General features: G+C 37.1%; 1 protein-coding gene across 1 annotated transcript in view; it reads left to right on the forward strand.

Annotated features, from left to right (window-relative positions):
* Positions 1-14,770, forward strand: part of LPP (LIM domain containing preferred translocation partner in lipoma) — a 573,768-nt gene that overhangs the window by 463,937 nt on the left and 95,061 nt on the right. Inside the window, exon 8 of the mRNA XM_008580078.1 lies at positions 7,293-7,462. Coding sequence (XP_008578300.1) covers positions 7,293-7,462 — 170 coding nt within the window. The remainder of the gene's footprint in view (positions 1-7,292; positions 7,463-14,770) is intronic.

Here is a 14,770-nt window from a genome sequence, read left to right on the forward strand (position 1 = left end):
ACCTGTCTAGGCTGCCTGTCCCTAGTAAGTAACAAAGGTAAGACTCATAATTTTGATATTCTTTACATGATATCATATATAATTTTGTTTTAACAGTACGATGTATTTTATCCAAAACTGCAAAACAGTGTTGGTTTTTGTTTTGTTTGCTGTTAGTGGTGGTTCTGGTATTTTTGTTTTGTTTATTATTTTTGCTGCTTTTCCTGAGAATGAAAGTTTTTGTGAGAAAGTTATTGTCATGTCCACTGTGCATATTGCTAATTTAGTGAAGGTGGGGACCAGGATAGATGGTGCCCAACTCACTGCCCTATCAGCAGTTTCCTAGACTGTAGCTCCTTGGGGCTCTTGGCACTAGCTATTATTGCCTTCTAGGACTCCAGGACAAACTACTCTTTGTGTTCCTCATATGCACACAGTCCTTGTTATAGCAGTGGTTCTCAAATCCACTGCATTAGAATCACTTCGGGAACCTCTAAAAATTGTTATTTCAGGGCCCTACTTCAGATCAAAGAAAGAAGTCTCTGGAGGTAGAGCGCAAGCCTCAGGATGTTTCTAAAAGCTTTCCTGATGGGAAGCCAGAGTTTGAGTCAACATGCAAGATCTGCTATGAGAGACCCTTATCTTCCCCGCCTATGGCAGATCACGGTGTTCACTAAGATCTCCTGAGACTGGGGGGTTGGAGAAGTGATGCTGTACTGGCCCTTCTTCTTGCTCTGGGGAGTGGGAATGGGCCCCACTCCTAAGCCATGCTGGTAACATCACCATTAGGATTGAATAATAAAATTTATTCATGGAAAAACACATGCTGATTAAGAAAACAGGCTTTAGAAATTAGACCTGGTTCCAACCTCAGCCCCAGTGCATTCTCCCTTCAAGACCTTGGCCAGGTAACTTAACCTCAGGTTTCTTATGTATAAAATAAGAATAACAGGTTAGGGTTGATAGGACTAAATGAGAGAGTGTATGTGAATTGCTTAGTAGAGTCCCTGGCACAGAGAAAAACACACAATAATTTTCTATTTTTTCTCTTTCACAATGCATATATTTAAATCAGTGTAACATGCTTGCTTTTGCAGCCCTAGGTGGGACTCCCCCTTGCAATTTACCTCCTCAACCAGAAGGCCTAACTTAAGCAAATATGTATCTACAAACGAATCGTGCCTTAGTTCACAATAACTTCCCTCTCTCAGATGGTTACTCAGCCTTCTCTTCATCTCACCTGGTTTTTTGCTCAGGCCTTTGTCCACCCATTCCTGAACTTCTCTCCCTGATAACTTTGGGGTTTGGGTTTGTATGTGTGTGGAGTTGTTTGTTTCTTTTACCTTAGCTTAATTTCCTTTGGAGGGCCAAAGTGTTTGTTAATTTGTTTGTCTCTGCAAGTGTCTTAAATCTACCACTGGCCCTACTGCTAAAGCAGTCATTGCTCCTTTTCTGTTTTGTGTGTCTGTGTGGATATGTGTGTGTGTAGAGGAAAGAGAAAGAGAAAGAGGGACAGCATCTGCAGCCTTCTCTCCCCTCCCATTCATGTACCCATTGAATCTGCAAATATCTCTGTGAGGACTGTCTAAAGCAATAACGTAGTGAAGTAGTATAATTCAGTTATATATATACACAAGCAGAGTGACAGAACTGGATGTGTTCTACAGTCCAGCTTTTAAGATATAATAAGGACTCCAATAATCACAGACCTAAGTGGCATTAACCATAGGAGACTGGATATTACCACATTATTTAAAGACAGAATCCAAGAAAATAGTAAGAACAGTTTTATGTACAAAGGGTCTTCAAAAATTTCATGGAAAGACTCATATTATCTTTTAATTCCATTTTTTAAGTACCCTCATATGTTGTAATATGTGATATCCACTTTAAATGGTTTTCAGTTGACATTCTTTGTGAATTCTGTATTGTCTAAGGTCATATGGCAGTGCCATATGATAAATTCACTGACAACACAAAAGAAGCCTGTTCCATTGGAGTGTTTCCAATTAATATAAGTGAATTACATTCTATAGCTCAATGGCAGCAAAATATTTTATGAGAAAATTTAGTTGATTCTGTTCATGTATATTTTAGATGGGCGGAAAGGCATTGAAACTTTTCAAACTAAGACATAAATAGAACATTAGGGAGATTACTCTTGTTGGTGAAAAACAACATATATTATGATGACATAGAATTTTCTTTTTTTCAGCCAACTCATGGTTGAACAGTCTGTCCCTGAACTGTTTTGCATGCAGATGAAACCTGTTTAGGCGATACTTGTCAACTTTTATTTTGACAAGCAGTACAGAAATAGGTATCCCTTCAAACAGTGGTTCAACTTGGCTGAACATTAGAATCACCTGAAGAGCTTTTAAAAATTTCACTCCTGTAACATCTTGCCCCAGACCAATGAAATCAGAATTTCTAGAGCTGGGACCCAGGGATCAGTATTTTTTAAAGTTCCCCAAATGATTGCAATGTTCAGGCAAAGTTGACAATCACTGTCCTAGAACATAAACAGTTTAAGAAACAGTTTATCTGTTATTATATGCCTTAATGCTACAGGTTCCTGTGCAATAAAGGCTTTGGTGATAGAAAATCCCATCATCATAGAACCTTCAGTGAGTGTCATATGGACCTATCACATAAAGGATGCAAGTTTGTTCTGTTATCTTTTTTACCTTTAATGGAAGATGATTTCTGAATTAGCTGAATGGAGGCTGTGCTTTAAGCAGACACCTCCAGTGGCCATGTGTAGGATAAATTGGAGCAAGCTTTGTTTCTAGGAATGCTTTACTATCATTTCACTACCCTTATATAATATTATTGATTCAACTTTTGGAACAAGACTTTTAAAAAAATATATTCAAGAAGATGCTAATGAGGAAACTGATATGTCATACAATTGGCATATAGAGTTTCAAATCATTACAGTATTTAAAGATACAGTGTTAATTTGCTTGTGCCTAAAATTTCTATTGTAAGTAGCAAGGAGGACATGAAGATGTGACCTAGCTTGATGTCTCCATAAATTTACTCCTTTACTTTTGATTCTGAATAATGTACAAGTTTGGGAGTATGTCATTCCCAATCATCATGGCACCAACTCTCAAAATGGCTATGGTCATTTTTGGTCCCACCTTAAAAACAAGCAGTAATTGCAAAAGAGCGTCTGTGGCTTTTTGTATTAATCATGTAGTGATCATGGGGAAAACATTTTTAAGTGGAAATTTATTTTCGCACTATAAGGGAAATAAATTCACGTTACTAAAAGAGAAAATAAATATGAAAACACAAATATCACTATTCTCTCTGCCTTGTTCAACCTCCTGGTGTCCCAGAATGCCACCATCTACCATGCCAACCTAAAAATGACTTGTTCAAATTCTGCCTAACCTTCAGACTTAGCTCAGTTATTAAAGCCTCCATACAACCTTTCCATTTGTAAGAGGCAGTAATTCAGAGATATCAGAACAATTCGGAAGCCATTGCAACAGCCCATGGAAGGTAGGAAACCTGATTTAGGAAGTAGGCATGTGGTGGAAGGTGAGCATTTTAGAGACATCACTGAGTTCTCTATAGATGGGAGAGAACAGGTAAGGGGTAAGAAGAATTCATGGCTGGCTCCCCAGTCAATCTAAAGCAATAGATATAACGAGCATTTATATATAAACAAGTTGTGCATGCGTGTGTAGTTCAGGAGTCTTAATTCACTGACTAAATTCTCTGCGAGCTATCTGGTCCTCCATCATTGGATCTTTTGAATTACTGTGCTAAGCATTACCAACAAGCTCCTCACAACAGCCTGGGTCTGAGCTCCAGCTTCTTACTGGCCCCTCATCAACTGTGTTTTCTTCATGCTCTGATGCTTTGAAATTCATACCATTCCCCTGGTTTTTCTTGTTTAAAGGAGCTGAGATACTTGTATAAAAGATGGGCATTAAGATTGTGGTGTGCTTTTAATAATGTGTAGTGTAAGTCCCTCTAGAGGCAAGGATACACTATGCTTGAGTAACTTTCTTTCCATTCTGAATGCCTCCCTAAAAGGCTTAGTTTGTAAATTTTTGTTAATGTGAAAAGGGAACATTTGGGCACCTTTTCTGTCCTGCTGATGTGTAAGGCTATTTTTATTTTTTCTTCTTCACTCTTTTTCTGTGCTTGTGATTTTAAAGGTGCCAGACTGACTGCCCTCAAGGCTGGTGTCCCTGATTTATCCCAAGAATAGGAAAACTATAGGAGGCAGCAGAACTGGTCATGTCTGGGTCCAGCATATTAGCCTGACCCACTCTGTAAATATATTACCCAAAACATAAAAGAGAAGATTGATCCTTAGGAATATAGTTCATCTGCTTTCATAGCTGAGAAGACAAAACCTTACTGTGCCGTCACCTAGCCACTGCAATGTTTTTGGATCCAATAAGACACAGCCACTCATTCCCTCTGGAAAAACTAGAATGTTCTTCTCTCTTCCACCTCCACCTATCAAAATTCTCTTCTTTAAGGTAGGCTCAGATGCTCATCCTCCACAAAACCTTTCCTGAGCCCCCTCAGATCTGATTTTCCTTCCACCTTTTCATAGCACTCTTCTTCTGTGACACATTGCACATTATGTTATGTGACTGTTGGATGTATGTAGTCTTGGAATAAAGGCACTAATGTCATCTAATCTGTTTCTGTATATCACACAGAAGCAGAATACAGTCCTGGGCAAAGATAGATACTTCGGTGTCTATTGAATAGACAGAAAATTTAAAAGCTCATTTCTTCAGCCTAGCCTTTAGGGCTCTGCTCTGATCTTTCCATCTAAATCAATGATTGAAGTTCACTTCCTGATCGTCATGGGTAGCTATCAACCTCTTTATAAGCATGTAGGCTCACGCTCTTGGATTCCACTTGGGGCACCCATGGTCTGGATCAGAATTGCTACCATTAGCTGCCTAGTAGACCATGAACAATAGTTTGTAACATTTGGCCAGAAACTTTTTTTTTTTTTTTTGCCATGTGTGGTCCACAGTTCCCTGGTAGTTCCTAATATCCTATTAAGTGATCTTGTTTGACATGTGGAAAAGGAAAGAGTAATATGGAAAAATAATTGTGTTGACCTGCATTTAACAAATTTGAAATGTAAAATTGTAATTTTCACAGGAATCCAATATGCTGTTAATAATCATATGGATTGGTGATCCATTTGCCTCTAATCTCCAATATGCTTTCTATAATGAAATGTCATCAAAGGTTTCATGAGGCTCCCAGAATTCTAGCATAATTTTCAAACATAGCATAGTTTTTATTTGTTTTTCTGTTTGTTTGTTTTTTGCCCAGAATAATCACAAAAATAGGGCCATATGAAATAATTTTGTTACTATAAGTAGGGAAAGTCTAAAATGTTAAAGGCATCTTTCATCTTATAATAAAGACAGGTACAAGTTAACTCTTGGATAAAAGTTTGTAAAAATAAGCCACAAAGTTTATTAGAAATATTATACAAAATTTTTTAACAAATGTCAAGAATATGGTAATAATAAAGACAGGTACAAGTTAACTCTTGGATAAAAGTTTGTAAAAACAAGCCACAAAGTTTATTAGAAATATTATACAAAATTTTTTAACAAATGTCAAGAATATGGTATCAAGTCTTGCTAATAATATCAACTGTAGTGGAGACAACTCAGTTTCCAAGAATTTAACTCTTTTTCTAGCACTTCATATTTTCTATTCCTTAGAAAGAAATTAATTATGGATTGTTTGGGTCATATTTAAAAGATACATTCAAATACTGTAACCAAATATAAAGAAATACTTTCCAGGGCCAAATGCAATCAGAGAGAATCAGAAATATATTTTTAAATTCATTTCTCCCAAGTTGAAACATTTAGCCCTCTCATTTTTGAGTGTGAAATGGTTGTCAATCCAATGTGATGGAGTGCTGAAAGCAGTCTTCAGTGAGAAATCTCTCCATAACGCTCCACAGTGTCAGATCTGTGTGAATCCTGATGCACAGAACTAGGAAGACGCGATATAGCAAAATAGTTAAGAGCATAGATGCTGAAGCTGTTTGGACTTGAAGTTAGTTAGCATTTTTGTGACTCAGTTTCCTCATCTGTAAAACAGGAGTAATAACAGTACCCACACATGGGTCATTGTGGATATGAAATGAGTTAATATATTTAAAGCCCAAAGAAAAATGCTTGACATATATGAAGTTATAGGTTTGCTATAACTTACCTGTCAAAGCCCACTGAATTTCTGACATTCCTAGTATCCTGTAATTATGTGATAGGATTTCTTAACTTAGTAGAAACAAAGAATAAGAAGGGAAACTAGATGTGGACCTGACCTCTGGCTCAAGATTCCCATGATGGAGCCAGATAGAGATACAGATTGCAACCAGCATCAATGTCTCTTACGGACATAAATATTTTTCTTAAATTATATTTTACTGTTGTTATTTACAACTCAATGTGAATTTCTAAAACCCAAACCTGATGTTCATATGTGGGCCAGATGTTGCGTTAATCAGTTTAAGAATGCTGGAGATAGGTATGCAGAACGCCTCACAGGCATTGACAACCAGGGCCACGAGGGACTCAATACCCTACATTATGTGGAACCATTGCAGGATTTAGGGATGATCAAACTGAGAACAAACTTGGAAGCAATGCTAACTGAATTGTGATATCTTAAAGGGTGTCAAGTCCAAGAGATGAGGTTTGTATCATGAGGCCCCAGAAGACAGAACTAGAACTATTGGGTAGCAGAGTCAGGAAGTATTCTGGCTCAATATGAGAAAAAAGCTTTCTAGCGGTCAGAACAGTTTGGAGATAAAAGGGACTACCTTGTGATCTGCCTGTCACTGAGGGCTGGCTGCAGCAGTTTTACAACCAGAGCTTTTGTGAAAGGAATTAAAGTTTGAGTTTGGACCCATTCCCTCACATTCTAACTGGGTGCATAGAATCTCCAAGGAGAAAGACTGTTTTATAGACTGTGCCTTCCATGCCAAGCATCCTGAGTCATGTTCCTCTTACACCTGCATGTGAGATTAGAGGCAAGCACTGGGCTTAATGTCAGAGACCTGGGTTCTACTCTGTTTGTTTCTGTGGGACCTTAGGCTGCGACAGTCAGTCTCCTCAACTGACTCATGTAGGATCACCATAACGCCAGCCTTATGGACAGTGGTGGCTGATGGTCTTGCAGGTGGTAGTGGTGGCAGTAGTGGTGGTTGTGTGGCTGCTGCTGACTTTATAAATCTGCTGTCTTCCCCACATTCCTTGGTTTATTCTTTACAATCAATCCCTTTTTTCTTTTAGGCCGCTGTGCTCGCTGTGGGGAAAACGTAGTTGGAGAAGGTACAGGATGCACTGCCATGGATCAGGTGTTCCACGTGGATTGTTTTACCTGCATCATCTGCAACAAGAAGCTACGAGGGCAGCCCTTCTATGCCGTGGAAAAGAAAGCATACTGCGAGCCCTGCTACATTGTAAGTTCTAGATTTGTTTTTAGGTGCTTTGCAAAGATGTCTTCTTTGGCTGAATGCCAATCATTCCACACAGAATGTAGCCATCAGATTTCAAAATGTGTGTGTGTGTAAATTGGCATATTGTAACTTTTTTCACGTAATTGACATATCATAATTTTTCCCCCATTTATGTGAGATCGGAAGTGTGCATTGGGATGGGCTTACCATTCAGTTAGTAGTCTGTTGGGAAGATCATCAGCCTGTGGCTTTCAGACATGTATGTACAAGCTAGCGTGTTCTTCCCTAAAGCATCAGAAGACTTCCCAAGTAGCTGAGTCACACCTCTTGTTATTAGATCTCACCCTGCATTTGAAATCCTGGTATTTTCAAGGAAACTTTGCAGGATCTCTGGACTTGTCAGTGCTCTTCCAAACTGCTGGGGCCTTTGAATCACCTCTTATCCACCCAGAATGTTTCTTACCCCCTTATCCAGCAGATTTGCAATGATGCAAACAAAGAAACCCTTTATTATAGAACACCTTAAAGAGAAATGAGTAGTCCCTTTGAATCACCTCTTATCCACCCAGAATGTTTCTTACCCCCTTATCCAGCAGGTTTGCAATGATGCAAACAAAGAAACCCTTTATTATAGAACACCTTAAAGAGAAATGAGTAGTAATGCTGACTGAGCTAATAATTGTTTTCTTTTTTTAAAGAACACAACAACTATATTTTAACAACATAGCCGAGTGACTAAAAAGTACCCCTAGTCACATTATCTTAGCTTTTTTTCAAGGCTGCTTAATGTACACATTAATCTGTGTTCTGGTAGAACAATTTGATGAATGAACACAAATTTTTTTTTTAATATAAAGTAAATTTCTTTGCTGTCCTTCTACATGATTTTAATCTCTGTTGAACACATCAGTGGAAAAAGTAGTACTGTTTTACAAACCTTAAAAGAATCATGGTTTGCCCTGCAGTGCCCAGGCATTTCAACATAAGAGAAGCCTTGAGTGCAAGATATTGGAAGTCATACGTGGCTTTGCAGATACCCAAGGTTCAAGTATACTGAAGAAGTTTCTGGCCTGATTGATATTTTCTTATAACCTGAAAGCTCTAACTCATTGTAACCCTGGGATCTGTAGCACAAGTAAGAAAGTTCCTCAAGATTACAACTTTGTAGGATTAAATATTGTTCTGCATCTCTTAGGTTCAGTTCATTTCATTTTCCTCTCAAAGGCAACTTAAACACATGTAGCATCATTATAGAGCTATACAATGTCAGAGCTGGAAAAAAGAATCTTAAAATCATTTACCTGACTCCTCTCTTTAGAGGTGAAAATACATAGACATAGGAGGAAGAAAGTGATTTCTTACATTCTGTCATTAGTGTCAGAGCCAGGTCTATCTATATTCAGTTATTCACACTGCTAGTCTCATATTCTTTGCAGATGTTGCATGGTTTTAGTTTGTCCAAAACATAAAGACAAATACAGAAAGGAGCAATTATGTACAAGGGAAAGCCTCATGAACAAAAGCCTACCTCTAGGACATAAGAATATTTTACATATCACCCTTTGAAGCCTTTATTGAAAAGAGAAAGGCATTACATAGTTCCCTACCTTTTTAAACAGACTGTATAGACTGTTATTCACAAGGACTGAGGACCACCGCTATTAAATTATTTATTGTCATGAGCAGTGTGACTGTGATGTCAGCAGAGCCTGTAGAGGCACCGAAGGCTGTTTGTCCTTACACTGAGTCACGACAGACTGCGGTGTTTTTATAGCTCTCGTGTCTACTTTTTCATCCCTTTTTTGACTACAGTGTTGATTCTTGCTACTTTAATGATGCTCCGGTGAAGCTTTCTTCAATTATGCTTTTTAATCCCTTAGGAGCTAAAAATCATATAGACAATATTGGGAAACAATATAACAGGGTAGGAAGAATATGAGTTTGAATTTATTTCCATCACTTAATGCTCTGTCTCCTTGGGAAAGTTACTCTGTCCTTCTAAGCCTCATTGTCCTCATCTATGTAATGGGGATGATTGGAGTATTTTCCCCAAAGGCTCGTGCAGGTGAAATGAGGCAATCCTTTTAAAGCACACTGGGCCTGTTCAGGAAACAGTAGTGGATTAAGTGTTATTCTGAGATTAATTTTCATAAGATTTCTGGACCCATTTAACATTTCTGAATGTGAGAACCTTATATGTGCAGTAGGATTCACTGGGCTTTAGGAAATAGTTTTAACCTTTCAGAAATACCCCTCTCCCATTTTTACATGCTTTGCTTGCTTTCCTGAGTGTGTACTAAGGTTGAAGAAAGTCTAATCTAACTAAATAATGGGTTTCCACAGTGTGTGGGCTCCGATTTCGATATCATTCCAAGTGTAGGATCTCTGTGGTTCTTTAGGATGCCAACCCCTTCTGCACTGGCTGTGTATTACTTTACTATGGTTATGATAAGGAAAACTATCAGAGAGATACTTAATCACACATTTGGGGGAGCCAGGTGAATTCAAATAATGGAAATTCTTACCATTCTTTTTGACTTTTCTTCCTCATAAGAACCTTTAATCAAGATTTTTCTTTAATGGGATCTATCCGTGGTGACTCAAAATGTAATTTAATTCTTATCAGAATTCATTTAAGCTTTACTCAAAGACCCTTGTTCAGTATTGATTCCAGAGTTCAACATAGCCCTCAGGCTCTCAGATGGATGTATAGCATGTTAATTTCTTCTGAACTTTCCTGAGTCCAATAAGCTGCACACCAGAAATGCCAAGATGTTGGGGAAACCAGGAGAATAAGTCAAACAAGTTTGTTTTGAAGATAGAGTTTGTATTAAGGAGATCCCTAGAGCTGTGTGTGTCTTTTTTGGAACCAAAGGCTTTAGAACAGGAAGCATTTTCTATGTCATCCAGCAAAGTTGCTTCTTGTTACATTAGTGGAAACTGATGTCTAAGAGACATTCTGTACAAAGCAGAGAAGACCAGCCCCTGGCCATCATCAGTGTGCTTTTCTTTTTTTTTTTTCACTGATGGAATCAGGATATTGAAAGCAGTGGCTTAGTTCATTATTTCTGTGTAAGGACCACCCATTTTTTGATACTCTGAGTCTAGGAATGAGACCAGTGTAATATAAATTAAGTTTATTTCTATCTAAATTGGTTGTTGATCAACCTAAGGTCATATTTAAATGAAATATTTACATTATTTTGAGGGAAAAGGCACCAGTAATTTCATCAGTTTAGTTCAGTGCTCATTAATATTTTCCTACGGTCTCTTGAATTTGTAATCCTTGTGCGTAAGTAGCTGTGATTAAACAAAATTGACTCAGTATGGCATTGTAATTCTCATTAATCACTTTACACATTTTGTTTTCCATTTTCTATTTGTTAACCTACATGAATACATAGTTTTCCATTTCTATTAATCTTCATTTTTAGCGTTTTATCTGTTTAGTTTTACATTGTGTTTACACACTATATTTTGAAACCATTTGCCACTCAAAGGGTGTTGGGTGTTTTCCAGTCTTTTATTGTTGTAAATCACATGTCTGTAGATAACTGAATACAATTTTTGTATTTTTTAAATTTTGAACTGACTTCCTTAGTATAAATTTTTTGATTTACATTACCATGTCAAGTTTGAGGTAATTTGGAGGACTTTTCCTTTACTTTGCCAGATTTTTTTAGAAAGATTTTTCTAATTTACAAAACCTTCAGCAATAATGAGATCATTTCTTAAACTGTTACCTATCCCCTATTGGAGAGGTTTATTTGTATTTATTTTAAACCAGTTTAATAAGTGCACTATGTCATAGTTATTTTAATTTGTTTGTATAATTATTAGCAAAATCAAGGAGATACTTTTCTACTTTATTGATATTTCTCTTGAAAGCATAGTTTTGATTATTCTTATAAATTTGAGTAAATGAACAAGTTAAAATTAAGAGCACTAAAACTTCCTTGGGAAGTAAAGTGATATAAATAGAATATATTTATTCTAGTGCCAGCTCTCCTGGTGTGACCTTCGATAAGTCATTTAGCTTCTGAGTACCAGTGTCCTCATTTATTAAAGGGAGCCGAATTAGTCCTTTTGTGTTGCTTATAACAAAATATTTGGAACTGGGTAATTAGCAAAAAAAATGAAATTTATTGCTTACAGTTTCTGTGGCTGGGAAGTCCAAAGTCCATCTGGTAGTGGCACCAGTGACCCAGGGGTCTCACATTGCAAGATGGTGGAGGCAGAGAGAGACAGACAGACAGACTCTCCTCTTCTTTTAAAGCCCTTAGAGCCACGCCCCTCACCACCATTTTTAATCCTTTCACTAGTGCACGGTCCTACAATGCAATCACCTCTTCAAGGCTCCACCTTACAATTACCATAATAGGATTTCCCACCCTCTTCACAGTCACAATGGGGGCTAAGATTCTAATACATTAAACTTGGGAGACACAATTCAAGCTTCAGGTAGTTTTGGGGGGACATAATTCAATCCACTGAAATAGCTATTCATTTTTTCTCTCTCTTCAAAGAAAGGGAATGAACAAGTGTGATATTTTTGTATTAGGAAACTGTTTACTAATATAAGGGCTTAATCTGATTAATAACATTTTTATTGTTGCTTTTTTCCCTTAGCGTAATGTGATACAATATAGAAACCCTCTAAGTCTGGGGCAATTTCCTGACTGTAGTTGCTATGGAAATACTTAAATAAACAGTTGCCATAGAAGGAATATGAGGGCATATATAAGAAGAGGTTCATGCTTTGCCTAAGAAGATTTTTATGTTGGTCTAAATATGGGGGGCAGCCTCAGTGTCTCCAGTATGTGTCCCTGCCTCCTTAATGCGACAGGCGTACTTGTGAGTGTAGAAAAATAATTGCTGTTTTCTTCTTAGCATTGCCAAGGAGTCTGGACCTAAGGACACAGCACATCAGAAATTCTTAGCAAAAGTCTGTTTATGAAATGGCAGCCAAGGATCCTCCTCCCCTAAAGCAGGGCTCATACTAGGAGTGGATGGAATCCAACTCCTAATTCTCCAGCAGTGGAAGTTAGTACAGACATTTTTATTAGAGTTGAAATCCAAGTGATTAAAGGGCCTGTGGAAATAGGAGGCCAACTCCACAGGAGACTGAACACTTTAAGGTACCCGAACTTGGCGCATTAGAGGTCTCTTGCTCCCTTATGTCACTAAAAGACTACAGTTAAAACATTCTCACTTTTCAACCTACATTAAGAGGAAGGTTTCTGTACCTCTGCAGCAAAGTTGTCCTTTTATATACTCCATTTCTCCTAATAAAATGTTTTAAAAGCAGTTATGGCCAGTGCTTTATGGGAATGTTGGAAAAAGAACCAAGAATTTGGACTAAACCTGAAAAATCACATGAACTTCCCTCCTTCCCTTCTTAATTGCTCATCTCGGCTCTCTCATCTCCAAGGAGTGTTTGTCTGTCCCTCTTGTCTCTTTCTCACAGCACACACACACACACACACACACACACTTTCTTCTTGATGTTACATCATCCCACCAGCACTCTCTCAGGAAGAAGAAATATTGTTCAAGAAGGGAAAATTTGCCAAGCACTCTCTTGAGAGGTTTAACCGTGCTAACTCCTAGGAACAGTTATTTCTTCCATTCATACAGCCCCTTACATTTTACAGTGCTCCTGAGAATCTGTCACTGCACCTTATCCTACCTATTAGAGCCTTGTGAAATAGACAATGGGGAGATGATTAGTCCCATTTTACAAATGTGGCTTTGATGTTTTGATGTTTTCAAAGTAAAAGACAAAACAAAAGCTACAAACACTTTCTAAGTTGCACTTTGTTGCTGAGTCCATGCTAACACCCTGCAACTAATGCTCAACTTTGTAAAGACATGAAGATACTGACAGACCCCACTACTCACACTTACAATCAGCTGTAATTATAGCCTTCAATCTCCAAGATTTTAATTGATAACCACCTAAATCATTCCCTTTAATATTACAGAACCTGAACTGTAGACGTTCTACAGATGAAAAGCCATAAGCCCCTGTCTTTTCTTGAACGTTTACATGTTGCTGTCCCTGAAATGCCTCAAGGAGAGGCATTGTAAGGCAAAAACTTTTTTTATGGTTAAAAATATTAACATTTGTTTAATACTTTAACTTTTACAAAGCACTTTTATGACATGTTATAATGATCCTAAGGAATAGGTACAATTATTTTTGCCTTCATTTCCAAGCAAGAAAGTGAGTCTTAGAAAATGTCAGCTTGCTCAGTTCCATAGAGCATGAGTGTCAGAGCTAGGACTTGACCCTGGCTTTTGCTCGTATATATCTAATGGAAATCATTGGAAATCTCATTTCTTCATAATGTTAATTTAAAAAAAAAATAATTAAACCAAACTGAATTTTATAGATGTGTCTTTCACCTTATTTTTAGATATGTTAGAGAAATACTGAGGTCAGGATAATCTTTCTTAGAGCAGTAATTCTTAAAAAAAAAAAATTTTTTTTTAAACCAGCAAGTTTTCCAGTATTATGTGCTCATTAGAGAAAAACTGGAAAATAAAAGAAAAAATACATAATTTTTCCATACAAATATAATAACAGTTCACATTTTACCACACACTCCTTTTCTATTTCTGTTTACCTGTGGGATTTGTGTGTACAGATGTAACCGCACATCTGTACACCCATGGTTACACTCACACACATAGTGGGATCAAGCCATACATGCATATGTACATAACAGTGTGATGGGTCATCAAAAAGTTCATGGAAATATTCATGTTATCTTTTAATTCTATTTTTCCACAAAGTTTTTGAAGTACTCTGTATATCATTGTATATCAAACTTTGCCTTCTACAAAAATAGTCTCTTTTAAATATTCCTTGGACATTGAAAAAGAATGTGTATCACCTACATATTCTTTCTGAAAAATGACTGGAAGAAATATTCCAATAGACAAACTTTTCAAGAGATCTAAAGCAAATAAAATGGTGATAAGCAATGAACCAATAAAACCAGAAGTTAAAAATAAAGAAATGGGCAAAGATGAATAGTAAATTCAGACCAAAAGAAAATACTATTAACTACCTACTAGATAAAAGACAAAGTACAATTCAGGACAAAACAAATAGGCCAAAGAACATTATTTTGTTGATAAACTTCACAGTTCCCAATAAAGAACAGCCCTGAGCCTTTTTTCATTAAGTGTCAGCACACTGAAATCTATGGTACAAAAATACTGATGAAATATGAGATAAAAATAGTAAAACCATATTCTTTGTAAAATTTTACTCTTTGACTAATCAATGTGCATTGAACTATA

This window comes from Galeopterus variegatus, unplaced genomic scaffold, assembly GCF_000696425.1.
Source record: "Galeopterus variegatus unplaced genomic scaffold, G_variegatus-3.0.2 Scaffold83, whole genome shotgun sequence".
NCBI lineage: Eukaryota > Metazoa > Chordata > Mammalia > Dermoptera > Cynocephalidae > Galeopterus > Galeopterus variegatus.